The sequence below is a fragment of the Zalophus californianus genome, chromosome 14 (assembly GCF_009762305.2).
Source record: "Zalophus californianus isolate mZalCal1 chromosome 14, mZalCal1.pri.v2, whole genome shotgun sequence".
Classification (NCBI taxonomy): Eukaryota; Metazoa; Chordata; class Mammalia; order Carnivora; family Otariidae; genus Zalophus; species Zalophus californianus.
This window is the reverse complement of record NC_045608.1, coordinates 9,765,964-9,787,943: the sequence shown is the minus strand read 5'-3', so window position 1 is coordinate 9,787,943 and position 21,980 is coordinate 9,765,964. Positions and strand designations below refer to the sequence as shown.

Here is a 21,980-nt window from a genome sequence, read left to right as displayed (position 1 = left end):
AGGCACTGGTAGCTTCTGCAGATCCAGGTTTGAATTTTCCATAGTGAGTGATCTTGTTGGGAGTTATTGGCTTGTGACTCTTCCCATTTATTTTCTCTTCTGTTAGTATGCCTGTTAAACATTCCCTTTAATTTAGTTAACATTTAATACTTGTTAAGTAGTTTAAGAACTGTGGAAAGAAGCATGTTTGTTTAATGTTTGTATATAAACTTCAGTCTCAATTTAAACTTTAATGAAAACTTTTTAGCTATTTAAACTTTAATTAATGAAAAGCGTCACATTTCCGAAGCGTAATAACAAGTAAACTGAGTTTGTAAGATTCAGCTCCTTTTTAAAGTATTTGTTTAAATGGGCAAGCCATCCTGCAGCCCTCATTGTCATTCTCATTCAAGCATTCAAGCAAAATTTTATTTTTTATTTTTTTAAATATTTTATTATTTGAGAGAGAGAGAGCATAAGCTGGGAGAAGGGGCAGAGGGAGAAGCAGACTTCCCACTGAGCAGGGAGCCCGATGGAGGGTGCAGGATCGTGAGATCATGACCTGAGCCAAAGGCAGACCCTTAACTGACTGAACACCATCAAGCAAAATTTTAATTTAATGGAAATAAATGTTTTTCAAATCAGACCTCTTAAATTAGAATTTGCTTCCACTCTTGAATTAATTTAGTGATTTCTTTTTTTCTCTCTCTTAGGTGATCCAGAAGAATTAATGTTCCAGTATTTCAAAAAGTTTGGGGATAAACCTTGTTGTTTTACAGACCTCAAGGTGTTTGTTGACCTCTTGCCTGCTACACAGTGTACAAAAGTAAGTACAGTTCAGAGTTCTGTTGGGTGCCTGTATTTACTGTAACTAGGTTAAATTTGTGTGTGAGAGTGGTGAACACGAGATGCCAAGGTCAAGGACTCCAGGCGCTATCAGATTAAGATATGATTTCTTGTTAAATTAAGCCACCAAGAGAATAAGCCTCTGATGGGTAATTGGATTGTCTTTGTGTTTTATGGTGTGTTTTTGTTTTGTTTTTTTACATGTAGTTGTAAGAGAAATATAATACAGAGAGCTCTGTATACCCCATTCCCATTTTGCCCCATTGATAACATCTTGCATAACTATAGTATAATATCATAACTAGGAAATTGACATTGATACAATTCACTGACTGTATCCAGATTTCATGAGTTTTACATCTGTGTGTGTATGTGTGGTATGTTACATGTGTATTTAGTGCAGTATGTAGTGCATGTGGATTCAGTGACCCCCACCAGCTTCAAGATACAGAACAGTTCCACCACCAGGATCCCATGCGCTACCCCTTTTTACCTAAGGCCATTTCCCTGCACCTTCCCCTTTCCCTGTCTCTGTCCCCTAGCAATCACTACTATGGTTTCTATTTGTGTAATTTTGTCATTTTAAGAATGTTATGTAATAGAATCATATTACGTGTAACTTTTTGAGATTGACTTTTTTCCTCCCTCAGCATAATTCCCTGGAGCTTCATCCATGTTACATGTTTCAATAGTTCATTCTTTTGTATTGCTGAATAGTATTCTGTGGTATGGATGTGCCACCATTTCTTTAAGTTGTTGAAGGACATCCAGTTTCCTGTTTGGGGCTGTTACAGATAGAGCTGCTGTGGACATTTGTGTGTGGGTTTTTTTGTGTGAACTTAAATCTTAATTTCTCTGAAAAAAATGCCCCAGTAGTGTAATGATAGCTACATGTTTAGGGTTTTGTTTTTGTTTTTTTTCTTTAAAGAAATGGCCAAACTTTCACAGTGGCCATTTCATTTTAAATTCCTGTTAGCAGTGAATGAGTGATCCAGTTTCTCTGCATCTTCATCAGCATTTAGTGTTGTCACTATTTTTTATTTTAGCCATTCTGGCAGGTACGTAGTGATATTTTATAGTGGTTTTAATGTGCATTTCCCTAATGGTTAATGATGTTGAACATCTTCTCGTGTGCTTATTTATTTGCCAGCTTTATATTCTCAGTGAAATGTGTTTCTGTCTTTTGCTCCCTTTCTAGATTGTTTGCTTTACATCTTGTTCAAGGTGTTTGCTTTACATCTTGAGTTTTGAGAGTTTAGATATTCTAGATACAACTCCTTTGTCAGATTTGTGGTTTCACATATTTTCTCCCAGTCTGTGCTTGTCTTTTCATCCTTTAATAGGATCCTTTGCAGAGCAAGATTTTACATTTTGATCCATTTATTTTGGAATAATTTTAGATTTACCAGAAAGTCACAAAGATGGTACAGAAAGTTACACCATACTCTTAACCCTTGCTTGTTAATATCTTAATTACCATGGTACATTTGTCAAAACTAAGAAACCAACATTGGTGCATTACTATTAACTAACCCCTAGATTTTATTTACATTTCTCCAGTTTTCCCATTAATGTCCTTTTTCTGTGCTGTGATCTAATCCAGAGTACCACATTGTAGTTAGTGGTCATATATTGGGAGTTTTTGATGTGAATGAACCAACGTAAATCTATTACATAATGAGATGGAGAACCATATCTTTAGACTCCTCATCCACAGCAACATGTATTGGGTCAGATTGCTCACCCATTGCTGGGAACTTCATACCCTGTTCCACATTAAAGGTTTGTAGCATTTAGTCCAGAGTGTCCTTGGTAATGGGCAGCTGGAGTACTCTACCAATTGGAAGAACAGTGTATTTGGGGTAGGATAAGAGCACCATATAAAGAAACAGTGGCATGTATAAAAGAAGGTCTGGGGCTTTGATCAGTTTTACTCATAAATACCTCTGTAAATAGTGAAGGTTGCAATGAAGCCTTCCTATCACAGGGTTACCACCACCTGTTATTCCAGAATGCCTTCTGTCACCTCCATAGTGGAGGTGACTAGAGTATTTGGTGGTCATATCTTCAGTCCACCGGGCTTGATACTTGGCAGTCTTGAGGTGACGTATCTAGGGCAGATGGAGTAGTGCATTCCCAAACTGGTAAGTAGCCAGTGGTCTCTGTTGGTTCTGAAATGACTGTCACCATTCACTTTTGTTTAGTAAAGCTATTCTTGGAGTGCTGTACTTACAGGGCTCAGGCCAAGTTTTAGATTTTCCAGATTAATTGCTGCATATCCAGAAAAAGGGTTCTGGGTTGTAGGAGGACTTGAAAGCATAGGAAAGAGAAATGGTTAAGTGGAAGAGAGGTTTGGTCTGGTGAGGACACAGTCCTTCCTTTCTCATAATTGAAAAGCTCCCGTACAAAAGGGGAATGAGAATTGGGATCAGCAAGAAGTTGTTACAGGGAATTCAAAATTTGGCCAGTGAAAAAAAGATCTTTCTAGTAGTTAGATTCTCTAAAAATATCGTGTGTGAGTTTCATGTTACTAGAGAGATTTAAGCAGAATCTAGAACCACGTTGAAGAGATTCCTTCAGTTGTGTTGCACATATTATGTACTAAGTGCTAAGATATGGAACAATTGATCATGTCTTCCATTGCTTCCCATCTTAGAAGTTGCATCAAATAATGGGGCTGCATTAAAGGAACACTTAAATTACCTTCAGCTGAGATTCACAAGGGTTTGTTAATGTGTATCTAGTACAAGCAGCTCTACTGTATTAGTATGTTTGAAAGTCTTAGGTCATCTCATGTGACCTCATATAGTAATAATCTATTGAGAGGACCCCTCTAGAAATGCTGGAATACTAGCAGTGATAGGTAGTCGTTGTTTTGTGAGACAAAGGGTTTAAAGCTGTTGCAATGAGTTTTGTAGTCCCACGTAAATTTTTCATTGAGAGGGGTCATTTTGCTGCCACAACTTTTTAAATGTAGGATGACTTCAGTAGCTAAAAATTCTGCCACTCAGCAGTGCGTTTGTCAGAGGATTGCAAGCCATTCAAGTAGGTTTCAAGCTGATAGCTGTAGTCCCGGTCTTTTGACACTGGGACTGGCCCCTACGAGTAGGTCACTGAATCCAGTTATCCTGAAGTGGCTCACCCAGAGTGATGTTTTTATCTTTTGATTTCCTTTGCCTTGGGGTTTTAAGCTAAACAGATGATTCCAGTTTTTAAAAAAGCTTTTTGCATAGCAGTAAAACTGTACAGACTAGAATAAAGAATGAACGTATTGTTTCATGACAAAACCTATCTGAAAGATTCTTCAACATTCCCTGAGGAAGGCATTAATATTAAGCATCACTAATATATAAAATAGCTAACAAGAATGGAACAGCGGGCAGTAGAAACTATATAGGCATTTAATAAAAAAAATGAAAACCAGTGCTTCAGTTTCTTTGTTGCAAATGGTTATCTGATCATCATAATTAAAATTCATACAATTGGAGACAAATTGAAGCAAAATTGTTACAGATGTGAAACTGCATGAGTGGGGTTTTCTTTTTAATTTTTATTTTTGTCAAAAAATTACATGGATAAAGTTGAAGAAGCCAAATGGTACTATAAGGCTTCTATTGAGAAACAGTAGCAGCTCTTTGCCACCCTCACCCTGGTCTGGCTCTCTACAGCCAGATCACTTTCAACTCCTAACTGTCTTCTGTGATTTACCTCTGTATTTCTAAATTACAGATTTGTATAGCTGTTAGTTTATTTTTACAGTTACAGTCTTCATCTGTCGGAGCGCTTTTGTGGAACGAGGATCATCTCGTTTACAACATCCCACTTCTCTCCTTGAGTACTTGCCCCCCAGTTTAGTTTAGTGTTTATTCAGAATTTATATTTTTATGACCAAAGGCTGAAGCACTTTGTATATGGAGATTACCTTTCTTGCACAGCTTACTTTCTCAGATTTAATATTTTTTTGATTCACCCCAATCTGACAGAACCATAAAAGTATAAAATTCTCTTAGTGTAGTCTAAAACATGAGGTGATCATCTGTTTCATTCTCCCCCAAACCTTCTCCATCCTCCTGCCCCTCACCACTCACCTCAGAAATACTTTTTTTTTTTTTAAGATTTTATTTATTTATTTGACAGAGAGAGACACAGCGAGAGAGGGAACACAAACAGCGGGAGTGGGAGAGGGAGAAGCAGGCTTCCCGCGGAGCAGGGAGCCCGATGGCGGGGCTCAGTCCCAGGACTGTGGGTTCATGACCTGAGGCGAAGGCAAATGCTTAACGACTGAGCCAGCCAGGCGCCCCAGAAATACTTTTTTTTTTAAAGATTTTATTTATTTATTTGAGAGAGAGAGAGGAGAGGGAGAAGCAGACTCCCCAGTGAGGAGGGAGCCCGACATGGTGCTTGATCCCAGGACCCTGGGATCATGACCTAAGCTGAAGGCAGACGCTTAACCGACTGAGCCACCCAGGCGCCCCTCAGAAATACTTTTCATAGAACCTGTTTGCCACCCTTGTATTTGGGGTCTCAAACATTTGGGCATGTGACATTCTGGGATCTGGTTGGGAGTAGGGGGAGGGGGCCAGGGCACTCATCACTGAATAACTGAGTTTCACTTGATCCTCTTTTTTTTTTTTTTTAAGCTAACACAGAGGTTTTATCCATTTATTTTAATTCCAGTATATTGTATATACAGTGTTAAATGAGTTTCAGATGTACAATATAATGATTCAGCATTTCTGTCTGGTACTCAGTGCTCATCATGATAAGTGTACTCTTTAATCCCCATCATCTGTTCCACCCACCCCCCACCCAACTCTCCTCTGGTAACCGTGTTTGTTCTCTATAGGTAAGAGTCTGTTTCTTGGTTTGCCAAATTTCCCCCCCTTTGCTCATTTGTTTTGTTTCTTAAATTCCACATATGAGTGAAATCATGGTGTTTGTCTTTCTGTGACTTATTTCACCTAGCATTATACTCTTTAGCTCATTGATGTTGTTGTAAATGGCAAGATTTCATTCCTTTTTTGGCTGAATAATACTCCAGTGTGTGTACGGGTGCACACGCGTTTGTGTGTATACACTACATTTTCTTTATCCATTCATCTATTAATGGATACTTGGACTGCTTCTATAATTTGGCTATTGTAAATAATGCTGCAGTAAACATAGGGGTGCACGTATCCCTTTGAATTGGTGTTTTCGTATTCTTTGGGTGGATACCTAGTAGTGTGATAACTGGATCATATGGTAGGTGAGGATGTGGAGTAAAAGGAACCCTTGTGCAGTGTTGGTGGGAATGCAAGCTGTGTAGCCACTGTGGAAAACAGTATGGAGCTTCCTCAAACAATTAAAAATAGCAGTTTAGGGGTACCTGGGTGGCTCAGTCGTTAGGCGTCTGCCTTTGGCTCAGGTCATGATCCCAGGGTCCTGGGATTGAGCCCTGCGTTGGGCTCCCTGCTCCGCGGGAAGCCTGCTTCTCCCTCTCCCACTCCCCCTGCTTGTGTTCCCTCTCTTGCTGTGTCTCTCTCTGTCAAATATAAATAAATAAATACAAACAAACAAACAAACAAAAACACCATTTCTAGCTATGCCTGATATCCCTGAGTCTACAGTGCCTCTGGTTCAGCTTCTCCTTGCGAGTAAAACTGCAGACTTCTGCTGGGTTTAGGAAGTCAGTCTGTGAGCTAGGGGAGGGGTCAAACTTCTTAGATGGAATTTAACCAGTTCTTCTGTTCCGTCCTACCAACACTTGAGCTTTCTAGTGCCCTGAATTTCTGCCTTCCAAGATTCTGTGGCTGGAATAGACTCGAGGCCCCTTGTGTATGTTAGCTTTCTGCCCTGAGCGTGTAGGTTAGCACTTAACACCTGTCCTTTATGCTTTTTATCTTTGAAATCTTCTTAATGTTTATCTGCTGTCATCTTTTCACATGTTCTTGATCCTTGTGGTTTGATTCTTTGTCGTCATCTTAATAAGATTTTGGCAGTGAGGAATAAGCCTGTGTTTAATAATGTGTAATGGAAACGGTACATTTTTTTTAAATTCTTACGAATTTAAAGAATTAAAAATGTTTTATTTATTTTAAAAGATTTTATTTATTTGAGAGAGTGAGAAAGAGAGAGCATGAGTGGGGTGAAGGGCAGAGGGAGAAGCAGACTCCCTGCTGAACACGATCCCAGAAGTCTGGGATCATGACCCAAGCTGAAGGCAGATGCATAACCGACTGAGCCACTCAGGCGCCCTGAATTAAAAACAGTTTAATGCAAGATGTTACCATTGGGAGAAACTGGATGAGAAGGGTACATGGGATCTCTCTGGATGATTTCTTAACAACTGCATGTGAATCTGTAATTATCTCAAAATAAAACTTTAATTAAAAAATCATTTAAGGCCACTGACATAACTATTCCTCTCAATGTGTCTTATTTTGTTTAAGAATTTACTTGTATATCAGTTGTAATTGTAGGTTTGATTTTTGTAATCTGCTCTTTTTATAGTCTAAACTTTTCATTGTCATTTCATATATTATGTTGATGTGGAATAATTTATGAAACATTTTCACAATTCTTTTAATCTTTTAGTTAGTATAGTACCCAGTATTGACAGGTTACTTGTGGCCAGCATTGGATGAGTATGCATGCCATTTTCATTGGCCTTTTACCAGCATTGTGTGCTGTTAGAAACTTTTTTGTTTTAGTAATTTTGGTAAATAGAAAACGTCTTGGGATGCCTGGGTGGCTCAGTCGTTAAGAGTCTGCCTTCAGCTCAGTTGGGATCGAGGCCTGCATCGGGCTCCCTGCTCTGCGGGAAGCCTGCTTCTCCCTCTCCCACTCCCCCTGCTTGTGTTCCCTGTCTCGCCATCTCTCTCTCTGTCAAATAAATAAAATCTTTTTTTCTTTTTAAAGATTTTATTTATTTATTTATTTGAGAGAGCGAGAATGAGAGAGAGAGAGAGAGAAAGAGAGAGCGCACATGAGAAGGGCGAGGGTCAGAGGGAGAAGCAGACTCCCTGCTGAGCAGGGAGCCTGATGCGGGACTTGATCCTGGGACTCCAGGATCGTGACCTGAGCCGAAGGCAGACGCTTAACCAACTGAGCCACCCGGACGCCCCTAAATAAAATCTTAAAAAAAAAAAAAAGTCTTTTTCTCGATCATTTCAACGTTTGTTAATTATGGCCTACCAAAGATGAGTTCTGTTTTGAGATCTGTGCTCCTTTTTTCTACATTGCAGTTTATTAATCAGTTACTTGGAGTTGTTCCTTTGTCGACACCAACTGAGGATAAGCTGGCATTGCCCGCGGACATCAGAGCTCTGCAGCAGCATCTGTGTGTGGTGCAGCTGACGAGGTTGCTCGGCTTGTACCACACTATGGATAAAAGTCAGAAACTGAATGTGGTCAGAGAACTCATGTTAAGGTACCAGCATGGACTAGAATTTGGTGAGCATTCTTTCAAAATGTGTAATAGTTGCCTGATTTGCTAAGTTTTAGTCCATTTTTGTTGTTTTTTGTTGTTGTTGTTGTTGTTGTTTTACCACCACTCAGAGCACCTTGTTTTAATGAATTTGGCAAGGAGAAATTTTGTCAGGTGGGAAGAGTGTTCACATGTAAAACCTTTCTTAAGTTTGGAGCTTTAAATAATTATAGTTGTCCATATTCTTGATTGAGCTAACTCTATTACACTGGGGCTCATATGAATTACATGGAGTTTATGGTTAATTGTGACATTTTCTGCTTATAGGCCTTAGTATTTTAATATATAGACTGAAATTGAACAAAATGAATGTTGTAAATTATGAGGTAAATGTTTAGTTTAGAAGTAGATGATCTTTTTGCTAGATATATGTGATAAAGTGTAAATTATGTGACGAGATAATGTCAGTGTTTCTCTAACTGTATTCTAAATCATTAGGTGAAGTAAAGAGCGTACTATTACTTTAGTTGTACATGGCCCTTGGCTTCTGTTCTTCTCTTTACCTGAAACCTTCCAAATCTTGCTGCTCTCCCTTTTGGGGCCATTGCAGATACCACCTTTGTTCTGGAACTCTTTCTTCTTTTCCAGCTGAGTGTGGCCTTAAACCTTCTTTTGAATCCTTTGATTCATGGCTTATATTTTTCTTCTGGTATTTACACGACTCTTACTACTTTCATTTCCTCTTTTTATCTTCTCCCTCCTGTCACTTTCCTGCTTTAAAAAACTCCTTTGGGGCAGTGTTAGTTGAACAAATGTTAAAATACAAATATGGGATTTTTTCCCTACAGGGAAATCCTGTTTGAAAACCGAATTGCAGTTTTCAGACTATTACTGTCTCCTTGCTGTCCATGTGCTTATTGATATATGGAGAGAAACAGGTAAGGAAGAGTAATTTCAGTTTAACTTTACGCTTTGCTTTTATTGATTATAAATCCTGAGACTGATTATATAATCCAAGAATTTGATTTATGCTTTTAGGTTTTTCCTCCTTGCCCTTCTCCAGGGTGCTTCTAGAAGAACCCTTCTCCAGATATCCCCCTCTCTGTAATCAGGATAGTCTTAAATCAGTGCACATCTGTTCTGTATTTTTTAAATTTTGTTAAATTGAAGTATAGTTGACACACATTACATTAATTTCGAGTGTACAACATGGTGATTCGACAATTCTGTACATCATGCTATGCTCACCACAAATGTAGCCACCATCTCTCACCATACACCGCTGTTACAATACCATTGACTATATTTCCTATGCTGTGCCTTTCATCCCTTATTCATTCCATGACTGGAAGTTTGCACCTCCCACTCCTCTTTTTGCCACCCCCACCCCTCCTGACAACCACCAGTTCTCTGTATTTATAGGTCTGTGTCTGCTTTTTTGTTTGTTCATTTTATTTTTTAGATTACACATATAAGTGAAATCATATGGTATTTGTCTTTCTCTGTCCAGCTTATTTCACTTAGCATAATACCCTCTAGGTCCATCCATGTTGTTGGAAATGGCAAAATATTCTTTTTTATGGCTGAATAATATTCGTGTGTGTGTGTGTGTGTACCACATCTTCTTTATCCATTCATCTATTGATGGACACTTGGTTTGCTTCCATATCCTGGCTGTTGTAAATAATGCTGCAGTAAACATAGGGGTGCGTGTATCTTTTTGAGTTAAATATTTTCATTTTCTTTTGGTAAATAGTAATAGAATTACTGAATCATATATTTCTATTTTTAATTTTTTGAGAAACCTCCATACTGTTTTCCACAATGGCTGCACCAATTTATATTCCCACCAGCAGTGCATGAGGGATCCTTTCTCTCCACATCCTTGTCAATACATGTTATTTCTTGTTTTTTGTTCTGTTTTTAAACATTTCTAAATAGTGAATAATGACAAAGTTGCAACAATTAAAATATAGAGAAACTGATTCAGAGATAGATGTATAGGCCCATGAAATGGAGTAGCCCTTTTTGTTCACTTAAAAAATGTTTAGGAGATGCACTCTTTTTGGAATATAATTGTAATTAACCTATTTAGGACAGGAATACAATATATGCTGAAGGAAGCATCATATATCATTGAGCAAGAAAAGGATGATTCAGCAGATGGTATTGAGATTACCTTTTCTTTAGGTCTCACTCCTGACATTTTCTTTTATTAGCAGTTTTTTTGGGGAAAAAAATAGGTACTTATTGCATATTATTCACGAGAATAAACTACACAAGAAACAAAGGCCTGGGGAGACAGTACTGTGCATGATGGACACAAGACCTGTCCTCGGGATCATTTCATGGACCACTTGATTTTGATACCATCATCCTCATGCTTAAAATCCTTCAGAGGTGCCCTACTTTCCTGAGGATAAAGGCCAACCTCTTTAGGATAGTTTACAATGCTCTTTATAATCTAGCCTCTGCCTGTATCTCCAAATTCTTAGGTACTTACAGCCTAAATCTGCTGTTTTTTTGTTTGCTAGTATTAGTGAACATCATGTGCCTCTCTTTGAAATAACTTTCTTCCTTCCTTCATCTAACTTTTACTCAAACGGTACCTCTGACAAGCCTGTCTTGATTTCACCCCCCTCCCCCACTGCAGATTTTATGCCCCTTCTCAACTTTTGTAGGACGTTGTGTGTACCCCTGTGCTAGTACTTGTTATACTGTATTGTACTGGAGATGGGGGTGAAATCCTTTTTATCAGTCTTTGTCATCTGAGCCCCAGAATTGTGAGTTTGCATAGAGCTTAAAAAAAAAAAATCATTGATGAACTGACCTCTTAGTAATTTGGTTCCTACTCAGATACCCTTCCCCACTTATTCTAGCATCCATTCTTGCTCATAAGTGACTATATGGCTTTGCTAATCCCTTGTTTTTTTGAGCAATATGCCCAATATAGCAATAGCGGCTAGCAATTGTTGATCATCAGGCACTTGAAAGTGCTTTACATGAATTAGATAATTTAAACCTCATAATAATACAGTTAAGATTGGTGCAGTTTTATAGATGAAGGAAAGACAGGGCAGAGAGAAAGAAGTTAAGCAAATTTTCCATAATCATACAGTGCAGATGCATTGGAAAATTGCCAATATTATAAAGATGCCAGGTTTCTTGCAGTCACTGAAAGTGATGTTGAAGTGCTCTAATTAGAGGTATAGTCATTGTCCAAGGGGGATCTGACAGATACTAGAAATCTATAGAAATTTGGTACGGATGTTGGAAGAGACTAATTTGAATGTGAAAGATTAAGAAGAGCACTTTAAGAAGTTGATGATGCTCTCGGATATTTTGCAAAAAGGCGTTTGTTTATGATTCTGCACAAGTAAAATGGGGAGTTAAGGATCCTTTTTTCCCTCTAGTTTTATTGAAGAAATGTGATTGGCATATTACATTGTATTAGCTTAAGATTGTATAGCTTAAGATGTATAACATGATGATTTGATGTATGTATATTATGAAATGATTACCACCATAAGTTTAGTTAACATCTGTCACCCCATAGTTAGATGTTTTTCCTTGGGATGAGAAATATTAAGATCTACTCTCCTAGCAGCTTTTGAGTATGCAGTACAGTATTGTTATCTGTAGTGCGTGCTATACATTAACATATCCCTAGAATATATCATTTTGTTATAGTACAACATTAAGTTAGAAAATTTTTCTCTCAAAAAGTCTAATCAGTCCTTCATGTTCTTTTCTTTTTTTGCTTGATGCTCTTTTGATTTGGTGAAGAATTTGCATAGGTTGTAGTTACAGCGTAAATTTTGCAAAATAATAAATATCTTTATAACGGTTTAATAGTTGAGAAAGAAGTGTAAATTATTCTTTTTTTTTGCTATTTAGTTTGAAATTTTGTTTCTGTTTTAAGGAGATTATTTTTTTAATACTAGTTATCTTTGAGTAACTAGGACTTTTTTTTTTTAAAAGATATTTATTTGAGAGAGAGAGAGAGAGAGAGCGAGCATGAGCTGGGGGAGGGGCAGAGGGAGAAGCATACTCCCCTCTGAGCAGGGAGCCGGACACACAGCTAAATCCCAGGACCCTGGGGTCATGACCTGAGCCAAAGGCAGATGCTTAACCCACTGAGCCACCGAGGCACCCCATTTTTTTTTTTTTAAGATTTATTTATTTACTTCAGAGAGAGAGTGAAGAGTAAGTGTGCACACCAGTTGGGGGAGGGGCAGAGGGAGACAACCCTCAAGCTGACTCCCTGCTGAGCACGGAACTGGTTCCATGTGGGGCTTGATCTCACGACTCTGAGATCACGACCCAAGCTGAAACGAAGAGTTGGTTGCCTAACTGACTGAGCCACCCAGGCACCCCGAGTAACTAGGACTTCTTTTTTTAAAATCTTTTTTTAAAGATTTTTATTTATTTATTGAGAGAGAGAGAATGGTAGAGAGAGAGCATGAGAGGGAAGAAGGTCAGAGGGAGAGGCAGACTCCCTGCTGAGCAGGGAGCCCAATGCGGGACTCGATCCTGGGGCTCCAGGATCATGACCTGAGCCGAAGGCAGTCGCTTAACCAACTGAGCCACCCAGGCGCCCTTGAGTAACTAGGACTTCTTAAAATTATTTATTCCCTTTAATTGTCCAGCTGTTTTCTCTACTTACCTCTGAGCCCCTTGAGGCCAGGAATCACCTGTGACCCTTATCCTCTGGTCCTATATCTAGTGTTGCTCCAGAGTTTAAATCAGTAAGTGTTGAATTCAATAAAATTATGGTTGTGAAGACTAGTTAGCAACATGGAAAAATACTTCAAAGAGCAGAACCCAGAATTAGATGTATGTTGTGATTATTACTGTGTAAAAGTAATTCTGATTCAAAGGCAATACATTAAAATCAATGGTAGTTTGCATAGATTATACATATGCATAGTTTGGGTAGGATTATGGATATTTATCTAAAGCCCCAATTTTTGATTATATCTTATTTCTTTTAGAAAAAAGCCTGTAGCATATAATTCGAAAAGCTCAAGGCATAGAGCTTTTACTTTAAGTTTCAGTTTTTTTCTGACTGTAAAAATAACTTATAAAAGTTTTGGGAAATGGGCACACGCCTGAGTGGCTCAGTCATTAAGTATCTGCCTTCAGCTCAGGTCATGATCCCAGTGTCCTGGGATCGAGCCCTGCATCGGGCTCCCTGCTCCGCGGGAAGCCTGCTTCTCCCTCTCCCACTCCCCCTGCTTGTGTTCCCTCTCTCGCTGTGTCTCTCTCTGCCAAATAAATAAATAAAATCTTAAAAAAAAAAAAGTTTTGGGAAACAGTTTATTTTAATCTTACTTTTCCATCTTCCAAAAGGCATTCTAAAATTTGGCATATTTCCTTGTCTTTTTTTCTGTGCATGTCTTATAGACTAAAGATCACATCTTCACATTAATTTGAATTCTGTGTGTTTTACTGAACTGTTACTGTATAAGTATTTTCCTTTATTACTAAAAACTCATTAATGTCAGATGGCTGCATAATGTGGGTTTTACTATAATTTATTTAATCATTCCCCCATTATTAGTACAGTGAATATTTTTGTATATAAATCTTTATCTCCAGTTCCTATTATTTTCTTAGGTTCATAAAAGAGAAGTTACTTAATCTTTAAGACTATTGATTTAAGACTATTGAATTTTGGTAGGCCACAAATAAGTATATTACATTAATTTGATTATTAATGAACAGCTTTTTTCAAATATCACTTGACATCTGAATAGTAGAGTTACATATGGAAGAAAAACGTTGTCTAGAGAGAGCATCTTTCTGGGGTCTGGTAGAGAAAATCCTGTACTGGGAAGGTTGGTGGACTCAAATTCTCCTGCAAAGTCCATCTCTTCTCAGAATCTAGGATTCTCGGAGATTCTGTAACTTCTTTCATAAGACCTCGCAACTTAAAGTTTGCATCACTTTTGCACATGCATGTTTAAGAACTGAGGTAACTATTGAGAAACTGTCTATTCTGGGAATCCCTGTTTTGCTTACAGGTGTGTATCTAAAATTTGTTCTTTGACACCTAAACTCATTCTTCAGATAGTTAGAGGAGCTGATAATATCAGTAAGTTTTTGTCTTTTGTTTGTGAGAAGCCTCCATTTGCTGCTAAATACTGTGGGTAATACTGTTACATTTTGGTTCTAGGTGACCAGACTGCTGTGTGGCAGGCCCTGACTTTGCTGGAAGAGGGATTAACCCACAGCCCTTCCAATGCTCAATTCAAATTGCTGCTTGTTCGAATCTACTGTGTGCTGGGGGCATTTGAACCAGTGGTGGATCTGTACTCCAGCCTCGATGCTAAGCATATCCAGCATGACACCATTGGGTTGGTAGTATATACTCTGAATACTGAGCAGCCAGCTGCACCAGCCAGTTTATGCCAGGAGCACAAACTCTTCAATTTTAGTAGTAGAGTTGTTTCTGTTAGTAAGCTTTTTAGATTAAGTAATCCCCCGTGATGACCCATTGCAAAGCAGAAAGATTTTTATATCTTCCAGAATTTAATGGTAACTTTTAAATTTGCACAGTTTTGAAAAGGTAACAAAATTTTCCCCAGAGATAGCAAACAGCTATATACTTTGAACACTTTTTCTTAGCACACATTGTCTTGAAGTCTTTATTTCTGCTTTGCAGTTGAGATTAACACATGTACTTTATTTGTTGACCTTAGAGATCCTTTGAATTTGTATTTTGACTATTCTTTATGATGAATCAAGGATATTGTCTCTATTCCCTTTGGTTCCATTAATCATCTGAGCCTAAGAAAGCGTGGCATAGAGCTTTAGGTCTCCCACAAAACTGAAATAACTTTGCTCTTTTTAAAAAAAAAAATTGTTGATAGTGGAGGTGGTATGTGGCAAGATATTTTAACTTTCCTGTGTGCCTATTCTCTGCTGTAATAATTTGAAGTGTAGTTGATACTGGAGGTGGTAAGTATAACACACTTTCCCCTTTTCCTTTCTGACCTAGCTATCTTCTGACCCGATACGCCGGATCCCTAGGTCAGTATGCTGCCGCAGCCCAGTCCTGCAACTTCGCACTCAGGTTTTTCCACTCCAACCAGAAAGATGTAAGTGAAAAATATTTTTTTAAAATACGTTCTTTTCTGCTGAATGCACACGATTCAGAGAACGTCTTCCCTCATGCGGCAAGCGCGCATGTTGAGATGCACCATGCGTACTTGCAGGTGCCCTTAGGCCATAGCTTACTGGCCACGTCTTGTTAGGTAGAGATAAAGAGTTATTTGTGGTTGCTAGAATGGGTGTGTTTAATAGAATCCATGCAGAGGTATAGTTAAAATGGTATTACAGAGTAGGAAGTGGTATTCCTCCTAGACCTATCTTTTAATTTCTAAGAGACTTTTTCTAAGGGTATAAGAGGTAACCCATAAGTGTTTCTGGCCTGGGATGCCATAGAAGATTCTGCAATAGCAGCTGCTCTTTATTTCTGAAGTTTATACTACCGTGCTCCTTGCCCACAGCCAGTGCACTCGTATTTTCTTAGAATTATAAAATTGACCAGTTGAAGGACATTTCAAGAAACTTGTGTCAATAGTGTGTTTTAAAGTAGCAATAAATAAGGTAGAGCAATAAATAATAATAGAGCTATGTGCCGTAATGAAAGGATGGGATTTGCACCGTATTTTTCACTGCAAGCCAACTTGGTCTCCACTTGTCAGTTAAGCAGAAGTTTTATGTAGTCTCTAGTCAGTCAACCAGCTGTGCAAACCCACCTAGAACACAGGTGAAAAGAAGGCGAGTCTCTAGGATGGTCATTGCCTGCTTTGTTCTCATGTGCTTCTAAAACTCATTGCCTGGAGTTCGGCCATGCCAGGTATCTGCCCATAGTTTTCTGTTTTCATGGTCTAACAGCAACTAAGGAACTTGGCAAGAAAGCTGGTTTTTGGGGTGGTTCTTTTGTAACCTTAATAGCTATGGCTAATCTATCTTCCATTGAATTCTTTAGGCTTGTATTAAATAGAAGACAGAGCAGAGCATTTCTGAACAATGGAATTTAGGTTTATTGTTGTCAGCTTGCAGTAATTTTGTCCTGACAAGCCTTAGGGGAAGGCCTAGAGGCCTGGTGTAGCAAGGGATGGTAAGCTGTGCATCAGTTGGCTTTTAAGCCCTATTCCCCTTCCCCTGTGGTGCCCTTCCTCCAATGATTGGGATCTCTGTTCATACCTTATTTTGTGTCATAGCTCCTGATCAGGGAGAGAAGGAAGTAGTCATCTTCATTTGAACATGCTGCCTGGAAGGTGCTGGCCTGGCTTAGAGATCCGAGGGCATCTCTAGGACCTTGGGTTTCTAAAATGTCCTAACACAAGTAGGCAGTTGAGTTATAAATCTGTGTTTGTACTGTGTGTTCAGGTATCTGTGCTTGCCCTTCTCTGTTCTTAAGTTTCACTAAGTCAAGGGGAAAAAAAAACTTTCTCAGATCTCATTATTCTGGCTGTCATTTCTGTATTTCTAAGAAAGAGGTTAAAGAAATATTTGATTTATTAATGACTCCTTTTCAAAGTTTTGTTTCTCAAATAGCTCTGAGGTGGAACTCGGGGATAAATAAGAGATTAATCCATGCCTGGTGGCTGGTTTTATTCTAGTTTTTAATCATCCAGCATTCTAGAAGCATCATATTGTTCCTGATTTGGTCAATAAGGCACATTTCATATACTGCTGAAAATTAACCTTTAATTTTTTCCCCACAATTATTGTGTCTAAAGAGTTGTTCTGAAAACAAAACACACCCACCCCAAAACAAAACAGGTTATTGTTACAGAGAAAGGAGATCCTCAGGAATGATTTGAGAGGGTATTTTATTCTCAGTGGCTTTTTTTTTTTTATCTTTGAAGTTTTGCTGATGCATGTGTAGCAGGAGTGACTAATTGGTCTGAATATATGTGATGCTGGGACTGATCATTTTATTGATCTGGGAGTAGGACTCTGCTTGAAATTTATTTTTATTACTACCAAGAAGAAATAGTTTAATCTTACTGAAGTAAATAATCTTTGGGGAGCCCTAGAGGCAAAAGCAAAAACCAATACAGCAGGGAAAATGCACCTTAAACCTTCATGCCTAGCTTGAGTCCCAAAATAGGGAACTGGAGACTGTGGTGTGGACTGTTTCCTGTAGGAATTTGAGGATAAGAAAGAGCATGATTTTAGTGTTGCCTTGTATGTGTTAAACCTTCTGATAGTATTAGATACATCTCTGGAAACCGAAAGCTCTGTGTTCTGTGTCTTTTATTCTTGGTAGTTTTTGAGATCCCCAGATGGTTTTTTCTTGAGTGACTGATGTATTTCAGTTCCCAACTTGCTCTTTGAAAGAACACTTTTACTCCTTAACTGGAAAATCCAGTGTTCTGCTTTGTAAGGCTTTGTGCTGTGGGATTGAAAGTTATATTTGGAAGGTCTACACAGGGATTTTCTTTCTGGAAAGGTCATCATTGTTGCTGTCATCTTACTTTGGAATAGATTTTTTACAATATGAGACTTAGAGCCAGATCTTCTTATCTCCAAAAGTTACTTATGTATTTGTACTTTAAAAATAATTTCCCTTTAAAAGTCTGTTCTGGTATTCATGAAGATGATCATTCAGGGTTTGATGTCCATCTATTTTGTTAATTTTTACAGTGACCAGGGTTCATTTCAGGAATCCATATGGGATATAACTAGCCTCATGGTGCACTAAATGAGTAGAAATAGGTACGGACAACATTCTCTGATACTCAAAAGTTTTTAAAGTGCCTGTGGCTTCCGGTTTTGCCTGCAGTTCCAGTAGGGGTTGTCTCTTCAAATTGTAGACCTCCCTCATGCTCAGTCTTACTGCAGGATGCCCAGGCCCTTTTCTAGCTCTGCAGTGATACTTTGCTGCAGCATTAAAGGAGGACTACCTTAAAAACAGAAGCCAGAGAGCTGCAGTTACCTTCTCAGTTTGTTAAAGGACTACATTCCCTTTCTGTTGCCCCTTGTTTTTCTTTTTTAAAAAGTTACTGCCTTTTTTTCAAAAGTGGTATTCCATAGACCACTCAGAAATTAAAACTGCCTCTATACTTTGTAAAGCTGAGTTCTTTTCTTTAATCAGCATATTTTGGAGCTGTAATTGAGAAATTTGTTTGGAATCCCCAGAAGTCCTGTTTTTATCCTGATTAATTGCTGGATCATTTTGTTCCTAAGCAGCTGGTTTTTTCAAGCTGTAAGTTCGTGTTGCAAGGGCTGATGGTAAACCTTGCTTTTTCCAAGCCAAGAGGCCATCGGATAGGCATGTTGTGTTTAGAGTATCCTGGCCTCTTCTTGATGGGGCATATCACTGTCCTTTAATCAGGCTAGAAGGTACACTTGAGCTTTTTCAGATAGTCCTTCTTTAAACCTGCAGGATCACAAGTAATCTTTTTAATTTTCTTGTGTCCGTCCGTCTTTAATTTCTCCAGATACTGCAGGCAAACAGCTCGCCGAGGTGTCCCATGGGGTTTAAAAGCCGCATCGAATGCAGTTGAATTAGCGCCCGTGGCGCAATCCCGCGGCCTGAAATGAACCCTGCGAGGCTGTATATCAGAGGGTATGTTGTTGACTATTGGCCTATTTTCCTACTGGGCAAATAATTCAGTCATAATGGAGATGGGGGCAGAGCTGACTGAGGCTGTGTAAAAAGACTGGCTTTTCTAGAAAGGTTCTTTGGGGCAGACATCTACTTTGAGCTTAACATTCCTTGGCCCAAAAGGGTACCCTTCTGACTTCTGATCCTGATGGCATAGGCCCATACCCATGAAATGTTCTTCCCTGAGTTTTTCTTCTATTGTGCCAGAATTTCTGTTGACAGTTCTTTTTCTTGCCTCTGTTCACAACATTTCATCTATACATATGTATTAATCTAAAATTAAAGCGCATGTGGTGAGTGTTCCCTTCACTTACTTCTTCATGGAATTTTCCAGCATAGGTCTTACGTAGTTTGGATGGACAAGACACCTGGTTCTTGCAGTCTTTCTGTCCTCAGAATGGAGTCTGATGAATTCTTATGGGTCTTTTGTTTGTTGTCTTCTATCCTGATGTAATGCATATATGCCCTGTGTTTGTGATACATAGTACTCAGAAATAAACAAAACCAAGGAGCAGCCTGTCTTTTTTCTGGAGGAGGGTGATTTTTATTTGGGTTGGTGGTGGGGTGGTTATATTATTCTGGTGTTTTTGGATCCTTTGTATAAAACACAATTTATCTTAGATGCAGAAAAACATGGAGTAACATCCCTTCCACAATGGCACTAACAAACTGACGTGGTATCGCAAAACCTCCAGTCCTACTGAATTGAAAGACATAACTGCTAAGAGAAAGTCTCTGTGGTGGTAGCAGCGGTTGGATATTAGTAGTAGTAGAATTAGTAAAGTACACATACGACTCTGGTATAGGAAAGAAGAAAAATAATGTTTTTTAAAGCTGATATTCTACTTGATAACCTTTAAAGATTAGATTTCACATCTTAATTTTTAGTTTGAGTGTTTTGTTTTGCCTGGCAAGGTTTGCCTTCATTGTCTGATCTGTGAAATATTTATACGGAGGTGATGTCTTTCCTTCCCAGACCTCAGAATATATTATTCAAGCTTACAAATATGGTGCATTTGAGAAGATCCCAGAGTTTATCGCTTTTAGGAACAGGCTGAATAATTCTCTTCATTTTGCACAAGTCCGTACTGAACGGATGTTATTAGACCTTCTACTTGAAGCAAATATGTAAGTATTGCACAAGAGCTAAAAAGGAACTAAGGATTAGATCAGAACCTGAGAGCCATTAATGGGCTCCTGGGTGATAATAGCAGGCGTAGGCTAAGGAAAAATGGGGGGAAAAAAAAGAGAGAATGAGAGAGAGGAAGTTGGGAGTAGAGAAGAAAGGGGAAATGACCCAGGTCATGTCGTGGGGAATGATGGGCGCTACCAGCACCGCACCATCTCATGTCACATACACAAGCCAGCCACCCCACTCCATGTGGTGTTTAAAGGGTTTCCCTTCCCCTGTTAAACATGGGATTTCAGGAATTAATGTTGATCCACTTCCAGATGCTTTCTCTTGCTGTGTAGCAGGCCAGCATGGTATGGGCTTGGTTCTGTGTCATCCTCTGTGAACTTTTACTTCTTAATAGTAAATCCTTCTTCCTCTTTCTTGTCCTTTCTAGTAAAACAGAGTTGTAGCTAATATGTTTTCATGGCTGTTTTACTATTGAAATAATACATAAATTTTCTATATCACAGATCAACCAGTTTAGCAGAAAGTATAAAGTCAATGAATCTTCGGCCAGAAGAAGATGACATTCCGTGGGAAGCCTTGCGAGACAACAGAGACTTAAATGTTTTCTTTAGCTGGGATCCAAAAGACAGGTAACTGGAATTAAACCCCAGGTATTTATTTTTGAACAATTAGGATGAATCTAAGAGATACAGAAAAAAATTTCTTTTTTACACAAATAAAATAACATAGTTATTGTAGAGATAAGAAGGTATAGGTAAGCCAAATGAAGAAAATGACTCTCACTCCTATGTTGGATTGCTGGCTAGTCTAAAAATTAGATTGTCCTTCATAGCATACATGAAAAGAGGTTCCAGATGGATTAAAGGTTATGTGCTAAAACCCCTTAGAAGTTCTATAAGAAAATTTAAAAAAATAAATAAATTTTTTTTTTTTTTGGAGAGAGAGCATGGGGGTTGGGGGCTGGAGGTGGGGTGGGGCGGGAGCAGAGGGAGAGGGAGGGCGCAAATCCCAAGCAGGCAGCACACCCTGTGCAGAGCCTGATCTGGGGCTCGATTTCGAGATCATGACCTGAGCTGAAATCAAGAGTCAGACACTTAACCGACCGTGTCATCCAGGCACCCCTAAAAAATATTTTTAAATGGTTAGGGAAAGCCTTTCTTAGCATTACATCAAACCTGGAAACAAAGGATTTGGTTTCTGTAACTATTAACCTTCTATATAGAAGTAAATTTGTTAACAAGTTCTAAAGGTATGTGGTAGATTGGTAATTTTCTTCGTATAAATATCTTTCACATAAAGGGAGACTTTTTTTAAAGTTTTTTTTAATTTTTTTTTAAGATTTTATTTTTCATTTGACAGAGGAGAGACACAGCGAGAGAGGGAACACAAGCAGGGGGAGTGGGAGTGGGAGAGGGAGAAGCAGGCTTCCCGCGGAGCAGGGAGCCCGATGCGGGGCTCGATCCCAGGACCCTGGGACCATGACCTGAGCCGAACGCAGATGTTTAACTGACTGAGCCACCCAGGCGTCCCTAAAGGGAGAGTTCCTAATAAATCAGTAAGAAGAAGATAACTAAAAAACAAATTGGACTTAAGAAATTCAAAGAGATGCACCTTATAGTGATAAAGATTTTTTTTTTTTAACTATTGGACAAAGATAAAAAAAGATTAATACTTGTGGTCAGCAAGGTTGTGGGGAGAGAGGTTGTTGTACATTGACATGGAGATATAACTTTATATAATCTTCCTATAGAGAATTTTAGTAATCTGTATTAAGATTGAAAACTCTATCCCACTTAATTCAGCAGATCACTTCTAGGCAAGTACAACCAAAGGCAGTAAGTGCACAAGCATGCAGAGAAATGTATATGAGGTAGTTCTGAATATACATTTGACCCCTGAACAATGCAAAGTTGCGGTCTGACCCCCTAGCACAGTCGGAAATCCATGTGTAACTTTTAACTCCCCAGAAACTTAAC

At 38.7% G+C, this 21,980-nt stretch overlaps 1 protein-coding gene across 3 annotated transcripts in view; it reads left to right on the top strand.

Moving 5' to 3' along the window:
- Nucleotides 1-21,980, top strand: part of NAA25 (N-alpha-acetyltransferase 25, NatB auxiliary subunit) — a 73,809-nt gene that overhangs the window by 31,053 nt on the left and 20,776 nt on the right. For 2 of the 3 annotated variants that reach the window (XM_027576434.2, XM_027576435.1), the window contains exons 11-17: nucleotides 693-805; nucleotides 8,052-8,259; nucleotides 9,082-9,171; nucleotides 14,412-14,592; nucleotides 15,237-15,336; nucleotides 19,840-19,991; nucleotides 20,508-20,633. In XM_027576434.2, the coding sequence (XP_027432235.1) occupies nucleotides 693-805; nucleotides 8,052-8,259; nucleotides 9,082-9,171; nucleotides 14,412-14,592; nucleotides 15,237-15,336; nucleotides 19,840-19,991; nucleotides 20,508-20,633 (970 nt within the window). The remainder of the gene's footprint in view (nucleotides 1-692; nucleotides 806-8,051; nucleotides 8,260-9,081; nucleotides 9,172-14,411; nucleotides 14,593-15,236; nucleotides 15,337-19,839; nucleotides 19,992-20,507; nucleotides 20,634-21,980) is intronic. The other variant, XM_027576436.1, reaches the window with a different exon arrangement.